Consider the following 17,641-nt stretch of genomic DNA (forward strand, 5'->3'; position numbering starts at 1 on the left):
ACCCCAAACCCAGAAATTCTCATTTGATAGCTTTGGGCTGGGTCTCAAGTATTCACATTCCTAACACATTTCTAGGGGGTGCTGAGGCTTCTAGCCCAAGGACATCACTTTGAAGACCACTGCTTTATAGAGGCATGCTGAAAAAGATGTGGATGAAGTAATACACCATCTGTGGTTTCCTTCATTTCTGGTGGCAGGTGATGTGGGTATAAATAAAACCAGAATGTCAGCTGATAATTACAGCTTGGAGATGAGTATATGGAGTTCCCTTATCCTATCCTGGACACATGTGCCTATGTTTGAAGTTTTCCATAATCACAAGTTAAAATGTAAAGAAAATATAAATTTTTACAAACATAAACAAAACAGTCAAATGATTAATTCTAATATTGTATTGGTTTATGGAATATATTAACATCATATCTTAAATCTATTAATTTGGAAATACTGCTTTTTTTTCAATTCTACATTTCTTGAGAAATCTTATTAAGTTTTTTATATGCATCTTTCTTGTGGTTGTATTTATTATCACTAGCATCCCTTTTTGAGCCATTTAACAGCTTTCTAGAACACGTCAACACCTTGGTCTAAAATGTTGAAGAAACAGAAATTTTCAAATCTGCATTTGATGCTGTCTCTGCGGATTTTCTCACAAGCCCCAGCCATGCATTGTGCAATATTAAGATAATTTGTTGTGTCACTTGTCTTGGAGGAAAGTGTTCATGGACTGCACAATACAACCACCTTAAAATAATTTATTAGTGATCTTAAAAAAAAAAAACTTGAAGTTTCCAACACCCCAAGAAGATACACTAAATCTGTGCTAGATTTCTGTGCTCCTTTTGTAACAATTCCTCTAGGTAACTATCACAAAACTAGTATTATGCCCCAAACTCATTTCAGGCTATCATGTCATCCACAAACACTGTTTTGTGATTCAAAGTAAAGCAAATGACAGAAATTTATAGTACTGGAGATTTTATAGATACTCTGCTAATTCCTAAAGTCAGAAACAAGGTGATTCTTAGTCAACATTTTCCATTTTATCTATTTTGACACTTTGTGGATACATTGTTTTGAGAAACAGCCGTCCAGCGTGATTGATGTCAGTGAAGAGAGAAATGTAAATTCCCACATATCTGGGGCCTGAACAAGCCATCATCGCCACTCTGACACCATGTTTCTCTATTTGGTCTTCCAATCTTAAATGCTGGGAGTCAGCAGGACACAAGACAGTTCTGGTCCACCCAGAGCTCACACTCTATCGCAGGGAGATAGACAGCAAATACCAAAGTTCTGGAATTCACAAAGTGTTTAAAACACATTATAATACTCATTGCTCACAGCAGTACTGGGAGTAGAATGTATATTCCTCTTTCCATAGGAGAGGCCATAAAATTTATTCCATGATACTTGGGCTGAAAGATCAATGAGGGCAGGAATTCTACCTGCCTTGCTCACTTGTACTCGTAGTGCTGAAAACAAAGGTCCTCAGTAAGCTTTGGTGTTTAAATGAAAAAAGGGACACCTTGACTCCATGGGCTTGATGAAGTATTGATACATGGTCCTTCAGAATACTGCAGTGTAGAAGTGTATCAATTCTCAGAGACGGAAAAATATTTATATGTGGCTGAAAATGGAAATGTTTTCTATTACTGAAAAAAAATTTCCAATGAAACATATTGTTCTAAGAAACACCTAATGGGGCACCTGGGTGGCTCATTGGGGGTAAGCCTCTGCCTTCTGCTCAGGTCATGATCTCAGGGTCCTGGGATCGAGCCCTGCATCGGGCTCTCTGCTCAGCAGGAGCCTGCTTCCCCCCTCTATTTCTCTGCCTGCCTCTCTGCCTACTTGTGATCTCTGTCTGTCAAATAAATAAATAAAATCTTTTAAAAAAAGAAGAAAGAAAGAGAGAAAGAAAAGAAAAGAAAAGAAAAAAGAAAAGAAAAGAAAAGAAAAAAGAAAAGAAAAAGAAACACCTGAAATGGCTAGCCAGATATTTAAAAGATGAGTCTGCCTTGTGGACAGAATGCTGAATCTTTTCTCATGCTGGGGTAGTGGTACAAAGCAGGGTTCAAGTCTCATCTGCAAATTTACTAGGAGGTAAGTTTTGGACAACTATGACCTAATAATAGCTCCACTGAAAACATATCCATGGCTCCCAGTGCCCTCAGAAGAAAGCAGAGGCTAATCAGACTTGAGGCAATTCACCCCCATTCTCCTGTCTCCCTCTGCAGCCTTATCTTTTGCCTTTTTCAAAACTTAGACTATGCTCTGGAAGTATTCCTCTCTCTCTTAGAAGCCTGTGTGTACCTTTAAGGTTTTCAATATCCAGTTTCCTTTTCCTGGGCCCTTCCTTCTTCTCTTCTCCTTCCTCTCTACTCGTTAGCCTATTTAAATCCAAATCTAATTCATCTTTCAAGCCTAGACATAAATGTCATTGCCTCCAGACCTGGGCCACAAAGCCCAGATTAGGTGGTTCTGTGGACAGTTCTGACAGTGACCCTCACCGCTCCATGTGGTGCTGTCATGAGTGCTTGCTGTCCCCTCACATCTACAAGCTCCATGAGAGCAGGAGCCAAATCTGTTTTGTTCACTGTAGGGCCTATCACCAGGCTTGGCCCAGGTTAGGCAAGCCATAAATATTTCTTAAATTATATTTAATAAACTTACTTAACTTCTGAAATATAAAAGGATACTAAGACTACCTGCCTTATAGGCTTGTTGTAAGGATTTTTTTTAAACAAAATATTTTATTCTTTTATCTAAGTTCTCATAGCCACTTCATAGCCCATCTTTATTTTTTTTATTATGTTAGTCACCATACAGTACATCATTAGTTTTTGATGTAGTGTTCCACGATTCATTGTTTGTGTATAATACCCAGTGCATCACTGGGCTAGCCCATTCCCCCACCCCCATCCCTTCTAAAACTCTGTTTCCCAGAGTCCATAGTCACTCGTGGTTCATCTCCCACTACAATTTCCCCCCACTTAGCTTTTCCCTTTCCTTCTCCTAATGTCCTCTATGCTATTCCTTATGCTCCACAAATAAGTGAAACCATATGATAATTTACTTTCTCTGATTGACTTATTTCACTTAGCATAATTTCCTCTAGTCCCATTCATGTTGATCCAAAAGTTGGGTATTCATCCTTTCTGATGGCTGAGTAATATTCCATTGTATAGATGAACCACATCTTCTTTACCCATTCATCTGTTAAAGGGCATATAAGCTCTTTCCACAGTTTGGCTATTGTGGACATTGCTGATATGAACATTGGGGTGCACGTGGCCCTTCTTTTCACTACATCTGTATCTTTGAGGTAAATACCCAGTAATGCAATTGCTGGGTCATAGGGTTACTCTATTTTTAATTTTTTGAGGAACTTCCACACTGTTTTCAAAAGTAGCTGTACCAACTTGCATTCCCACCAACAGTGTAAGAGGGTTCCTCCTTCTCCACATCCTCTCCAACACTTGTTGTTTCTTACCTTGTCAATCTTTGCCATTCTGACTGGTATAAGGTGGTATCTCAATGTGGTTTTGATTTGAATCTCCCTGATGGCTAATGATGATGAACATTTTTTCATGTGTCTGTTAGCCACTTGTATATCTTCTTTGGAGAAGTGTCTGTTTATATCTTCTGCCCATTTTTTGACATGGTTATCTGTTTTATGTGTGTTGAGTTTGATAAGTTCTTTATAGATCCTGGATATCAGCCCTTTGTCTGTAATGTCATTTGCAAATATCTTCTCCCATTCCATGGGTTGCCCCTTTGTTTTGTTGACTGTTTCCTTTGCTGTGCAGAAGCTTTTCATCTTGATGAAGTCCCAAAAGTTCATTTCACTTTTGTTTCCTTTGCCTTTGGAGACATATCTTCAAAGAAGTTGCTGTGGCCAATGTTGAAGAGTTTACTGCCTATGTTCTCCTCTAGGATTTTGATGGATTCCTGTCTCACTTCAGAGTATAAGGGATAGAGGGAACACTCAATTTCATAAAATCCATCTATGAAAAATTGACAGTGACTATCATTCTCATTTAGGGAAAAGCTGAGAGCCTTTCCCTTGAGATCAGGAACATGACAGGATGCTCACTCTCTCCACTATTGTTCAACATAGTACTAGAAGTCTTAGCAACACCAAGTAAGACAACAAAAAGAAATAAAAGGCATTTAAATTGGCAAAGAAGAATTCAAACTCTCTTTCTTCACAGAGGACATGATACTTTATGTGAAAACCCAAAAGACTCTATCCCCAAATTAGTAGAACTCATACAGCAATTCAGTAATGTGGCAGGATACAAAATCAATGCACAGAAATCAGTTGCTTTCTTATACACGAACAATGTAACTATAGAAAGAGAAATTAGAGAATTGATTCCATTTATAATAGCACCAAAAACCATAAGATATCCTGGAATAAACCTAACCAAAGAGGTGAAGGATCTATATTCTAGGAACTATAAAACACTCATGAAAAAAATTTAAAAAGACATGAAAAGGTGGAAAAACATTCTATGCTCATGGATCAGAAGAATAAACATTGTTAAAATGTCTATGCTGCCCAGAGCAATTTATAATTTCAACACCATCTCAATCAAAAAAGTGCTAGAACAAACAATCCTAAAATTTGTATGGAACCAGAAAAGATCCCAAATTGCCAAGGAAAAGTTGAAAAAGAAAAACAAAGTTGCAGCATCGCATTGCCTGATTTCAAGCTGTATTACAATGCTATGATCACCAAGACAGCAAGGTACTGGCACAAAAACATACTCATCGGTCAATGGAACAGAATAGAGAGCCCAGATATGGACCCTCAACTCAGTGGTCAACTAATCTTCAACAAAGCAGGAAAAAATATCCAGTAGAAAAACGACAGTCTCTTCAACAAATGGTGCTGGGGAAAATGGACAGCCATATACAGGAGAAAGAATCTTGACCATTCTCAAGATTCTTAAGACCACAATCTCAAGATTGTGTATGGTATGAGACCATTCTCATACCATACACAAAGGTAAACTCAAAATGGATGAGAGCTTGTTGTAAAGATTAAATGGAATGACATAAACAAAGCATCCATATTGTGCCTTGTACAGATTATGTGTCCAATAAATGTCTTGTTATTTTTATGTCTATTCTAGAACTCTCCGCCACTCCTGCTCACTCCTCCCACTCTAGAGAGCCTCTTGATTTTTCTTTAAAATGCTTCATGACTATAAAGCTCCTGTAGGTTTTCATCCATACTGACAGGTTTTTTAACATGCCAATGAATTGAGTACAGACGTTGAGTTTCCAGTGAATCATTCTGGTAACTGTCTCCTTTCAATTGTCTGATACTAAAAATAACTATGTGTGTCAATTTGTACCCAAGATGTTTTTTTATCTGGTATGAAAAGATAACAGATATAGTGACAACTGCTTTTGAAAGAATAGTTTAGTAACATTTCCCACAAAAAGGGGACATGAGACGTCACAGGATCACATGGGGGAGTGCCACACTCAGTCAGGAGGCAGAAGTGAGGCAAAAGCCCAGGCTATAGCCTTTACTGAGGTTTCCACAGGAAAGGGAAGGCAGGGTAGGGTAAACAGCTTAGAACTGGCTAGTCTGAATAATTCCAGCAGGCTTTAAGCCTAAGGGCTGTCCCTAGCTGTCTAGTATCTGGACTGGGTTGATTTGGGGCAGGGGAAATATTTGCTTGGAGAGAAATTAATTAACCCTGGGAAGGGCAATCTCTTCCAGTCAGCAAGGATACCCAAGATGTCAAAACATCATAAAATCTAGAAAATTAAAAAAAAAAAAAACAATTAATATACCATACTCCATTGCAAGAGGGAATGACACTTCATCCTTGACCTTTGTTCCATCATTTATTCTATTGTAACCTTTAATAACATTGCTCTTAGGATAAAACATGCTGGGCTTTTTAATCTCTTCTATTCCAATCTTGACAAAACTTATAATTGCCTTTGCTGCCCTTCCTCAATCTGCTAATTAAAACAGCCTAAGGGGGTGCCTGGTGGGCTCAGTCAGTAGAACATTTAACTCTTAATCTCAGGGTTATAAGGTCAAGCACCACTTTGGGCTTGGAGCCTACTTAAAAGAAATAAATAAATAAAAATAAAACAGCCTAAGGATACCTTTATCTCTAATAAGAACTTGACTTTTGTCTATGAATACCTTATGTTAGACCTACTTTTCCTTTGTCTAACACAGACACCTTCTTTCTTGCACAAAAGAAACAGCATTATTTTATTGTTAATATATTTGTCAGACATGTTAATTGCATAATGCTGAGATCGATGTTGAGGCAAGCTTTCTTTTGGGGGGACTGAGTGATTCAATGACTATATGGGTTGAAGTTATTTGGAACTGGGAATGTGTTTTAAAGATTTGGGGCACCTGGGTGGCTCAGTAGGTTAAAGCCTCTGCCTTCAGCTCAGGTCATGATCCCAGGGTCCTGAGATCGAGCCCTGCATTGGGCTCTCTGCTTGGCAGGGAGCCGGCTTCCTTCTCTCTCTCTGCCTGTCTCTCTGCCTACTTGTGATCTCTGTCTGTCAAATAAATAAATAAAATCTTTAAATAAATAAATAAAAGATTGGTTCCTCACTCATATTCTCCCTTCTCTCCTCTTTCTCTTTTCCTCTCCCCTTCTGAACCTTACTACCTTTGTCTTTGTTTCTTTAAGATTCCCAGCCAGTCAAATGCCCACTGCAGCTCAGTACCGACTGGAGACCAGTCCCTATCCTATATCCATGGCTTCCCCAGAAGAAATATGAGAGACTGGCCCTTGGAACAAATGGCAAGGGACATTTCTGCCCAACCTGTCGTACCTATACTAAGATGGAACTTGTTTTCTATTGTGAATGAAGGGTATTATTTGATGCCTGTAGATTCTAATGTGGAGCAGATGAGAACTTCTGAGAGGATGGACTGGGGGACATTAGAGGCCTTATGTCCAATCAACTTCAAGAAGCTAAGCTCTCTGGTGACCTCAAAGACAAAGCTCCGATTTCTCAACTGAACTTCTCATCTTTCTCCATCTTTCTCCTACCTTCTTCCTCCCAGATCCAAAGGGTCTCTAAGACGTGGCATTCTAAATTCCCTTTTAATTAAAAAAATAATTTACAGAAGACCTGTGCTATAACTTAAGGAGCCTTCCAACAAGAGTATGCAGTCTAAAATGATTTGCTTCTTTCCTTCTCCCACAGGCAAAGGTCCTGAGGCACTGCAAACTGAAGAATACACCCAGACTGAACATCTGCCTCCAGTGTTACCAACTTGCCCTGTTCTAGGCCAGGCCTGCAAGTGGGTGCTCTGCTACCAGCCCCACTAGGCTTCTGCTTCCTTGCATTGGCCTTCAGGCTTTTTCTTTTAGACCCCTGTTAATTTACTATTGCTGTTGCTCTTAGGTCAGGATTTTGACCAGAAGCGAAGTGGAACAACAAGAGAAGATGCTTTCCTTCTTGCCCTGGTCAGAAAAGAGCTCAGATGACACCCTTTGAGCTCTGGCTTACTACAAAAGCTGCAGAAAGAGCTGAAGACCCTGGATCCTATTGCTTCAGGATTTCTTCTCCAATCTCAACTGAGCTGCATTTTCTTGAGGCATGAAGTTCCTCTACAGTTAATAACAGTCAAGATCCTTTGCCAGAAATTTTCTAGGAGGGACTCTCCAGAAATGGTACAACCATGTTGCTATTTTAAGTGCAGTTTCCTGGGGCACCTGGGTGGCTCAGTGGGTTAAGCCTCTGCCTTCAACTCAGGTCATGATCTCAGGGTTCTAGGATTGAGCCCTGCACTGGGCTCTCTGCTCAGCAGGGAGCCTGCTTCCTCCTCTCCCTCTGCCTGCCTCTCTGCCTATTTGGGATCTCTTTCTGTCAAAAAAAAAAAAAAAAGTGTGGTTTCCTTTTGTTTATTTTACTTGTATCCACTAGAGTAATAGAATTAAAAGGTTGGTTTCTTTTTAAAAAATAACCTTTACTATTAAGCCCTAAGATACAAAGCTTATTTTTATTCATATGTGGAATTCTCTAGTCAGAATAGACAAGAATAGAAAATGGATTGTCTCAGCCCTATTTGATTTCTTTTTCAAAGACTTCCTGTCCTGACTTTCATTGTCTGCTCTTAGCAATATTGAGGTGGTTACAGATTTAGGATAATGGGCTCACTTGAGTCTCATTGACAAGTTGGTCAGTCTGTAAGTTGTGAGATAAGAACGGTGAATTTGACTAGGATGTATCAGGACAGTTCCTAGAGAGTTACAGGTGCGAGGTATCTTTGAAATATAATATAACCACTATTTTTCTAATTAGGAAACCAAGACCCATAGTTGGGAAGGAAATAGTGCAGCACGCCCAGAGAATTAATAGCAGACCCAGGGCAGAGATAAGGCTACCCAGTGACAAGTCCAGGGCTCTTGCTCTGAGCACTGCACTTTCCAAGCTTACATTTGTGGGTGGATACAAAGCACAGTCCAAGAGCAACCAAATTTTAGAGGAATATATTCTACAATAGGAAAAAGTAAGAGCAGTGGGTAAATCATGAGTGAGCATGTGCTGATAGAAAACCAGGCCAAAGCCAACCTCATAGGGGTACTATGAGAATTTAGTAATATAATAAATATAAATTACCTGGTCATGTGCTTAGCATTCAGTAGGCACTCAAATAAATGTTGGTTGTCCCTCATGCCCATCTCTAACCAACTATAATTTGTTGTATACTGATGATAAGTATTTAGTGATAGAATGTCACTTAGTACAACCACTATGAATCTTCAGCTTCATTCTCTGGTGTGAGACCAAGTTTATATCAGAACCTTATATAGCTTCCCTCCCCAACTGTTACCTCCTCCAGCACCGTGGAGTTGTCTGCCCACCAGAGGTCCCTAGGATGTCATCTAGATCAGAAATGGAAATAGACAACATCCCTTCAGTCCTTTCCTGGGGGGAAAGAGTCTGGGAGGGGGAGGTTCTTAAGATTTTTCACTTAGCTTAATAAGGCCTTTTTCTCAAATAATCTGAATATATCTGTTGGATATATCTAAATATAAGCCTATGCTATACATAACAAATTTATAAGAGATGTGAGAGAGACAGAAGCTAAAGGCTAGGTTAGGCTATAGTAACAAATAGTGTCAGTGGCCCCAAGCAACAAAAGTTTATTTCTCACTTACATTTCTATAATAAGTCAGCAACCATATTGTCATCTTAGCTCCAAAACCCAGGCTGATGAAGCAGTGACTCTGGTATATTTTGGGATGGGCTGGCAGAGGGGAAAAAAGAAGGCTCTAGAGCATCTCGTGTGAGCAGTTTAATCCTCAGCCAGAAGGAGCACACGTCACTTCTGCTCATGACTCATTGGCTACAAATGTTCCCACGGCCCTTTCCAATCACAAGGCAATCAGGAAGGGAGAATAATAGGAATAGTTGGTAAAAAGCACTAATAATTATCAAACTCTATTTTTAAATCCAGTTTAAAAACTTTTACTGAAAGGGGTTTTTTGAAGATTTTATTTATTTATTTATTTGAGAGAGAGAACACAGGTAAGAGGGCGCAGAAGGAGAAAGAATCTGAAGGAGACTCTGTGCTGAGCTTGGAGCCCAATGTAGGCCTCGATCTCACGACCCCGAGATGACCTGAGCTGAAACCAAAAGTTGGACACTTAACTGACTGAGCCACCCAGCTGCCCCTTCATAAATTGTTTTATTAAAACATTCCCAAATGCTCTATCTCACTCAACTGGCATTTCCCTTACGGGTGTTTCTTCCTCTTACATATACACTAAATGAGGATGTTCTGTTTCCTATTGGATTTTCAGGTGAATTATGGAAAGCTCCTCTGGTTTTTAAAAGCTACAGCTTCCAATGATCCACCGCAAAGCAAAGAAGCTGTGGGCAGCAAACCGAGGAAATCTCAGGGTTGTCATCATCATGGCCAAAGGTTCTTTCTTTCTTTCCTTGGGCATAGTGTTCCTAGGCTTCTAGAACAGGTGGTAATTTTTCAGGTCATTTACCTGAAAAGTTCACCCAATGTAGAATCACTGTGCCCTTCACCAACAGCCATCTTATGCTTGTCATTTCCCCTCTCTCTTGTACACAGGCCAGCACAGAAATTTGTTTGCAACAATTGCACAGGTTTCTTGAGATCAAGCATGTGTCTCATTTTAATGAGGTTGCCATGTGACAATGAAAACCCTCATGGAATAAGAAATGATCATACACTGGTGCAGAACTCTAGTCTATAAAATGTGACTCCAAAACTATGTTCGGTCAATGAACTCCTGGTTTACAGGCACTAGCAAAGAAGGGTTTCAGGTACCAGAATCAATAATGTAATCTAAAGGGTAAGAAATGACATAAAGTAAAAATAGGATGTGAGGAGTATCTTCAGAGAGGAGGCACAATAGAGTGTGCTAGTCTCTGTGTTCTCCAAGGAAGTTGATAAACTACAGAGGTTGGGAGCATAGCCTCCATTACCAGACACCCAAGCTCAACCCCTGTTTCTGCCAATTAATGGCACTGTAACCTTGGGCTAGTCACTTACCCTCTCTGTGCGTCTGTTGTGAAATGAGAGTCATAAGAGATATCCCTTCACTTCATAGATCTTGAGAGTAACTTAACCGATGGAAAGTTCTTAAAAATAGTATCTGATACATAAGGAATGTTATATAGGAATTTTTAAAATTATTTTTAAACTATCTTACCAGAAGACACACTTTTTGGTTACAAATAATGGGACATTGTAGTTAAGAGTCACCTTATTGGAATTTATCCCTTCACTCTAGGATAGTAGTTTCCTGTAAAAATGGCCCCGGGTCAAGTGTCAGACTTGCTTCCTTTCTACAGTGTGCCCTTTTCATGCCTTTTTATATTCATTGAATACCAGCTGCTGGCCAGGTGAACCTTGCCTAGCACAGTGAATGCAGAGGTTGGCAAGGTCCAATCTTTCCCTCAAGGCTCAAAGTGCAAAGAAAGACACTGTCAGGTAGGTATAACAGTCAAATATCTGGGGGCAGCTGTCCTACGAGGGCCGTGAAGTCCCAGAAATATTTAATAGTCAGCAACCACACTTCATAAAGCACAAACCATGAGATCTGGGCCCTGCGAGGTGGCAGACTATGCATTAAAGACATGGCTACCCACTGGCAGATATGGGTCTTAGGAGTGCAGGACAGGATGGCACTCCTGAGCCCTAGACTAGGTTAGATCTCTCTGTTACTCTGTGGTATGGTCCCACCATCCTTTCTCTTTCTGACAGCCATTGTACCTGTAACTACTCCCTTGACATTTGAGGTTAGTAATAGTGTCTACCCTGGCCAACTCAGTATTTAGCATTGTTCCCAGCACAAGGTAGACGCTCACTGAGTATTGTTTAATGTAATTGGCACCTCCAATGATCCACTTGCAGAGACATCTGGATACCTACTCTATAAAAATGGTGTGCACAGAGGGATCACTTTGAACTCATGGGATAAGGTGCTGCTTGATACAAACCAGACAGTGTATCTGTGGAAGTGCAGAACTGATGGCCTATCATGAACCCAGGTTCTTTGTTAATTACCGTGCTGCAGAAAAAGCCCCCGCCATGTTCTGTCAGGAAGAGCCTTTAGGGGGGCAGCTCTGTGATGTTTAAAAAGCCTCCACCTTCACCTGTGGCAACAAGCATGGCAACAGCTCTCCTTACCGAAGTTGGACCAGATGAAACAATGTCCCACAGCCCTGTTTCCTAAGAAACCCCACCAGCTGAAGCAAATGGGTTCCATACAACTCCTGCCCATTTTGTAGTTGCTGTTCAGAGACAGGGACCAAAGGTTCATGAATTCCTACCCCCAGGAACTGGCATTGCAAGAAAAGGAAAGAGGAAGGAAAACTGGCGATTCAGATCTGGGACAGATACATCTTATGACCAAGGTCTTGGTCATGTGCTCTCTCAGCAAAGAGAGCCTTATAAAGCACATAGTTGGCATTTTCCTCCACTAAACTGAGAGATTCCTGAGCTGGAGAACATTCTGAATGGGGAAGGAGGGTGTAGGTATATGACCTAAACAAAGTTAAACAGCCACTCCTTCTTTCCTGTACTAAGCTTTCAGAAAATATGAGCTATTAGGCCAAAACTCGAGTAAAAGTCACAGAGCAAAAAGAGGATAGAGGGGCACCTGGGTGACTCAGTTGGTTAAGCAACCACATCTTGATTTCAGCTCAGGTCATGATCTCAGGGTCGTGAGATTGAGCCCCACATCAGGTATTGCACTCAGCAGGGAGTCTGCTTGAGATTCTCTTCCCCTCCCTCCGTCTCTCCCTCTGCCCCTCATCCTGCTCACATATACTCCCTCCCTTCCTCTCTCTCTCTCAAACAAAATCCTTTAAGAAAAAAAAGAAAATACAATATGACCTCTAGTAAAGGTTAAATACATATAAAAATAATCAATTCCATGTACTGTACAAGATCCTCAGGAAATAGTAAGAAACAAAACAGACTTGAACCACATCTGATGGAACAGTCTAGTAGGGAAGTCAGACATGAAACAATAGCTAAAGAAATAAAAATGTGATTGCAACCTGAGGAAGACTTATTAAGGAAAAGAAGAAGGAATTATGAAAGAGCTGATCAAGCATGAGGTGCTAGAGCACCACTGAGGGCCAATTAGGAGCACCCCTTCCCAGATCCTTATTCAGTGACATCCTCTTCTTTTTTTAATTGTGTTATGTTAGTCACCAAAAAACACATCATTAGTTTTTGGTGCAGTGTTCCAAGATTCATTGTTTATGTACAACACCCAGTGCTCCATGCAATACATGCCCTCCTTAATATTCACCACCAGGTTCACCCATTCCCCCACTCTCCTCCTCTCTAAAATCCTCAGTTTGTTTCTCAGAGTCCACAGTCTCTCATGGTTCATCTCCCCCTCCAATTTCCCCCAATTCACTTTTCCTTTCCTTTTCCTAATGTTCTACATGTTATTCCTTATGTTCCTCAAGTAAGTGAAACCATATGATAATTGTCTTTCTCTGTTTGACTTATTTCACTGAGCATAATCTCCTCCAGCCCCACCCATGTTGATTCAAAAGTTCGGTGTTCATTCTTTCTGATGGCTGAGTAATATTCCATTGTATATATGGACCACATCTTCTTTATCCATTCTTCTGTGGAAGGGCATCTCAGCTCTTTCCACAGTTTACTATTGTGGCCATTGCTGCTATGAACATTGGAGTACATATGGCCCTCCTTTTCACTACATCTGTATCGTTGGGGCAAATACCCAGTAGTGCAACTGCTGGGTCATAGGGTAACTCTATTTTTAATTTTTTGAGGAATCTCCACACTGTTTTCAAAAGTGGCTTCAGCAACTTGCGTTCCCACCAACAGTGTAAGAGGGTTCCTCCTTCTCCACCACTTCACCAACACTTTTTGTTTTTTACCTTGTCCATCTTTGCCATTCTAACTAGTGTAAGGTGGTATCTCAACGTGGTTTTATTTGAATTTCTCTGATGGCTAAGGCTCCACCCCCAAATTACTAGAACTCATACAGCAATTCAGTAATGTGGCAGGATACAAAATCAATGCACAGAAATCAGTTGCTTTCTTACACACTAACAATGTAACTGTAGAAAGAGAAATTGGAGAATCAATTCCATTTACAATAGCACCAAATACCATAAGATATCTTGGAATAAACCTAAGCAAAGAAGTGAAGGATCTATATTCTAGGAACTACAAAACACTCATGAAAGAAATTGAAGAAGACATAAAAAGATGGAAAAACATTCCATGCTCATGGATCAGAAGAATAAACATTGTTAAAATGTCTATGCTGCCCAGAGCAATCTATAATTTCAATGCCATCTTGATCAAAATACATTTTTCAAAGTGCTGGAACAAACAATCCTAAAATTTGTATGGAACAAGAAAAGACCCCAAATCACCAAGGAAATGTTGAAAAAGAAAAATAAAGCTGGGGCATCACGCTTGATTTCAAACGATATTATAAAGCTGTGATCTCCAAGATAGCATGGTACTGGCACAAAAACAGACACATAAATCAATGGAACAGAATAGAGAGCCCAGATATGGACTCTCAACTCAGTGGCCAACTAATCTTCAACAAAGCAGGAAAAAATATCCAATGGAAAAAAGACAGTCTCTTCAACAAATGGTGCTGGGAAAAGTGGACAGTTATATACAGAAGAATGAAACTTGAAAATTCTTTCACACCATACACAAAGATAAACTCAAAATGGATGAAGGACCTAAATGTGAGACAGGATCCATCAAAATCCTAGAGGAGAACATAGGCAGTAACCTCTTTGACATCAGCCACAGCAACTTCTTTCAAGACATATCTCCAAAGGCAAAGGAAACAAAAGCGAAAATGAACTTTTGAGACTTCATCAAGATCAAAAGCTTCTTCACAGCAAAGAAAACAGTCAACAAAACAAAAGGCAATCCACAGAATGGGAGAAGATATTTGCAAATGACATTAGAGACAAAAGGCTGATATCCAAGATCTATAAAGAACTTCACAAATTCAACACCCAAAAAACAGATAAACATGTCAAAAAATGGGCAGAAGACATGAATAGACACTTTTTCAATGAAGACATACAAATAGCTAGAAGACACATGAAAAAATATTCATCATCATTCAGTGACATCCTACTGGCAGCTTGAAGTCATCCATGGTGGGAGTACTTACACCATGAAAATCAGTAATGCAATAAATTAGGGCATTATCTTTGAGAGCAGGTTATTAAGGTTTATTGACACATCACTGAAAAGAAGACTATTTATAGGAGTGGAGGCTTGGAGATGTCACAGATTGTCCTTGTAGGGAAGTGGCACGTTATGTTGAGACAGTGGAAATTAGGAAAAGCTTTACTGCCAAGAAGATAGCTGGATCCAGAAGGAGACATCACTTGAATGCTAAATGAGTAAACATCTCAAACTAGTTTCATAAAATAAATGATTATAATGCTTTATCACCTATCATGGGTTTTCACCTACCATTTAAAGTTATAATAGTCAGTGAGATAAACAATCATAATAATTAGAAACATTTGCAAAATCATTACTTCCAAAACTTTTCTGAGTTTTCCAGATACTAATTGCAGAGTCAAAGATAACATGGGAAGTTCACTTGATTCAAGATTTCCTTCTATAGAAGGAAATCCATGGTCATAGGGATCTGGCCGGATCTACTTTGCTTTGCCTGTGGCAAGGGACAGTTTGGAAATTTGAATTGCCATCAACAATTATATGCGCTTAAGAGAAGTAAGCTCAAGCAGCTAAAGTAAACTACTGTGGTCACTTGTAATTTTTCTTCTCAACTTGGAAAAAAGAGTGAGAGAGTGGATTACAAGTTTTGGTTTATGTTCTAGCCAAATTCATTGGTGCCTCCTGGAGAAGAGGCTCTAGTGGTCAGTAGAATGGAACAGATTGGAGATAATCTATGAAATCTCCATGCAAAGACCCCATGATCAGGTTCTTGAGATCTAGAAGCCCTTACTGGGTGGGTTCTCTGGGTTCGTGGTGTATGTCAGGACTGAGAAATGTGGTATGAAAACACAGCAGCTTTGGGAGGTTCATGTGTCACAGATTTTCCCCTGCCCCTCCACAGAGTACTCCTCCTCCAGAGGCCAGCCCACAGTCATAAGTGGGCGAGAACCTACTGGAGATCCTGATGGCACTAAGGACAATCCAAGGCAAACTCGACATAGAGGGCCTCAGTCTGAATTTCCAGAAGGAAGACCACTCTTTCTCTGGCTCCCTGCCCCCCCTCCAAGGTAGCCAAAATTAGAGTTCCAGTGTGTTTGTCTCCAGAGTCCACCTCAGAATCTAGCAGAAAGCACAGCTGTAATCTGTGTTCTGCCCGTGGATCACATTATACAATTGTTTGTTTTCTGTGCCTGAAAGGAGAAAAACAAAAGGAGAAAGGAATTGTAGAATGGGCAGAATTGGTCCAGGAATTACTTGGGCTGGGATATGTTCTATGTTAATAATAGAGAACATGACAACACTCAAATACTATTTCACAATGGAAAACAAACAATTTTTCCAAGGCCAAATGTTCATTTCTCACACGCTCTACCAGCTTCCAGTGTTATCAGCATGTGGTATCCCATTCCTTAGGAACACTGAATTTTTAGGAACTAATGTGATTTATTGCTGATAGAGATTAATGTGCTGTTTTGGAGAATTAACAGTGCAGATGTGTTTTATGGAAGAGGATACAGAACCACATAAACTCAAGTGTTGTCTTTAGCCAAAGAAACCCCCTAGTCATAAGGCTACCTTATAATTACAATTATTACTACAATTCCATCAATAACAACTTATCACCACCACTTTATTGAATTCTTACTAAGCAAGTGCCAAACCCTGCACTAAATGCTTTATTTACTTTCTCTCATTTAACATTTACAGATAACTATAAAATCCAGATGGATGTTATAATACCAATTTAATGAAAAATACTGAGTCTCAGGGCAGCCAATGGAATCATCCAAGGGCCACAGCTAGCAAGTAGCAGAGCCAGGGTTCAAAGTACAGAAGAGTACTGGATATTGAAAGTCAGAATTGGAACTCTATTCACCAAAAGATACCTGGAATTATCCATTGAGTCAAGGATGTAAGACTTAGAATTCCAGAGGAGTAGAAGGGATTTACAATTGTGGGGGGGGGGGGGTAACAAAGAATGTGCTAGAGAAAAGATTGGAAAATACCTTTCATCTAGGTAAACAGGAGTTAGAATGGAGAGAATTAAGAGGAATACATGACATTTATTAAGGAAGCAAGGACATAGGATGCTGGAAGTAGATTCTTATTCCAGAATAGAAGCAGCTTTTTTTATGCTTTCATACAAAAGCAAAGGTCATGATCGTGTGTACATGTGTCTGTTATGTATGTGAATATTACACATGCAAGCATGTTTCACTGGAGAGCACACTGCAGAAGTTTCCACACAACATAAATGGCTTTTATTATGTTCATAAGGTCAGTGGAAATAGAATAAGAAGCCGCAATTGTTTGTTAGATTGGAAATTACATGACACCATCAATGAAGCCTGTATGTTCTCAGGTGATATTAGTAGAATAACACATAAATAACTTGTGAATCAAAATAAATTTGCTTAAACTCTTTTGAGTCTTTAGATTTTTCAGCTGGAAATAAAACTGGGTTTCAGATATCTATTTCCTGTATCTGTTGTGAGGATTAAACAAGATAAGTGTGTGAAGGCACTTCCCACACTAATATAGGAGGCACTCAGTAAACACTAGTTTCTTTCTCTTCTAATAAAAAAAAATCAGTATTTGGTTAAATTATTACTCAAAATAGCCTGAGGAAGAAGGATATTCCAGGGTCAAGTGATGGCCACATTGAGCACTGGCTATGAGAGCTGGCCCTGAAAGCTTAAATTTGTGGTTCATGTCCAAAGAAATGGGGCACATTTTCCTTGAAGCTGGTCTGTCTCTTTTGAGCCATCTGGCATCTCTTAAGACATCTGGAACTCACTCAGAGTATATTGCAATCTGGGAGGCATGTAAAATAGAATTCTGTTTCCCCAGAACATGAGACAAATTGAGGCCCAAGGGACATTGGATACAAAAAGCAGCAGCAGCTGTACCCTCGCATTCATGTTTCTGGAC

General features: G+C 39.8%; 1 protein-coding gene across 1 annotated transcript in view; it reads left to right on the plus strand.

Moving 5' to 3' along the window:
* C4H1orf87 (chromosome 4 C1orf87 homolog) overlaps positions 1-17,641 on the plus strand; it is a 117,787-nt gene that overhangs the window by 49,684 nt on the left and 50,462 nt on the right. The window contains 4 exon segments of the mRNA XM_053447840.1: positions 6,683-6,827; positions 7,416-7,679; positions 9,816-9,927; positions 15,610-15,777. Coding sequence (XP_053303815.1) covers positions 6,683-6,827; positions 7,416-7,679; positions 9,816-9,927; positions 15,610-15,777 — 689 coding nt within the window.

Source organism: Lutra lutra, chromosome 4 (assembly GCF_902655055.1).
Source record: "Lutra lutra chromosome 4, mLutLut1.2, whole genome shotgun sequence".
Taxonomy (NCBI): Eukaryota; Metazoa; Chordata; class Mammalia; order Carnivora; family Mustelidae; genus Lutra; species Lutra lutra.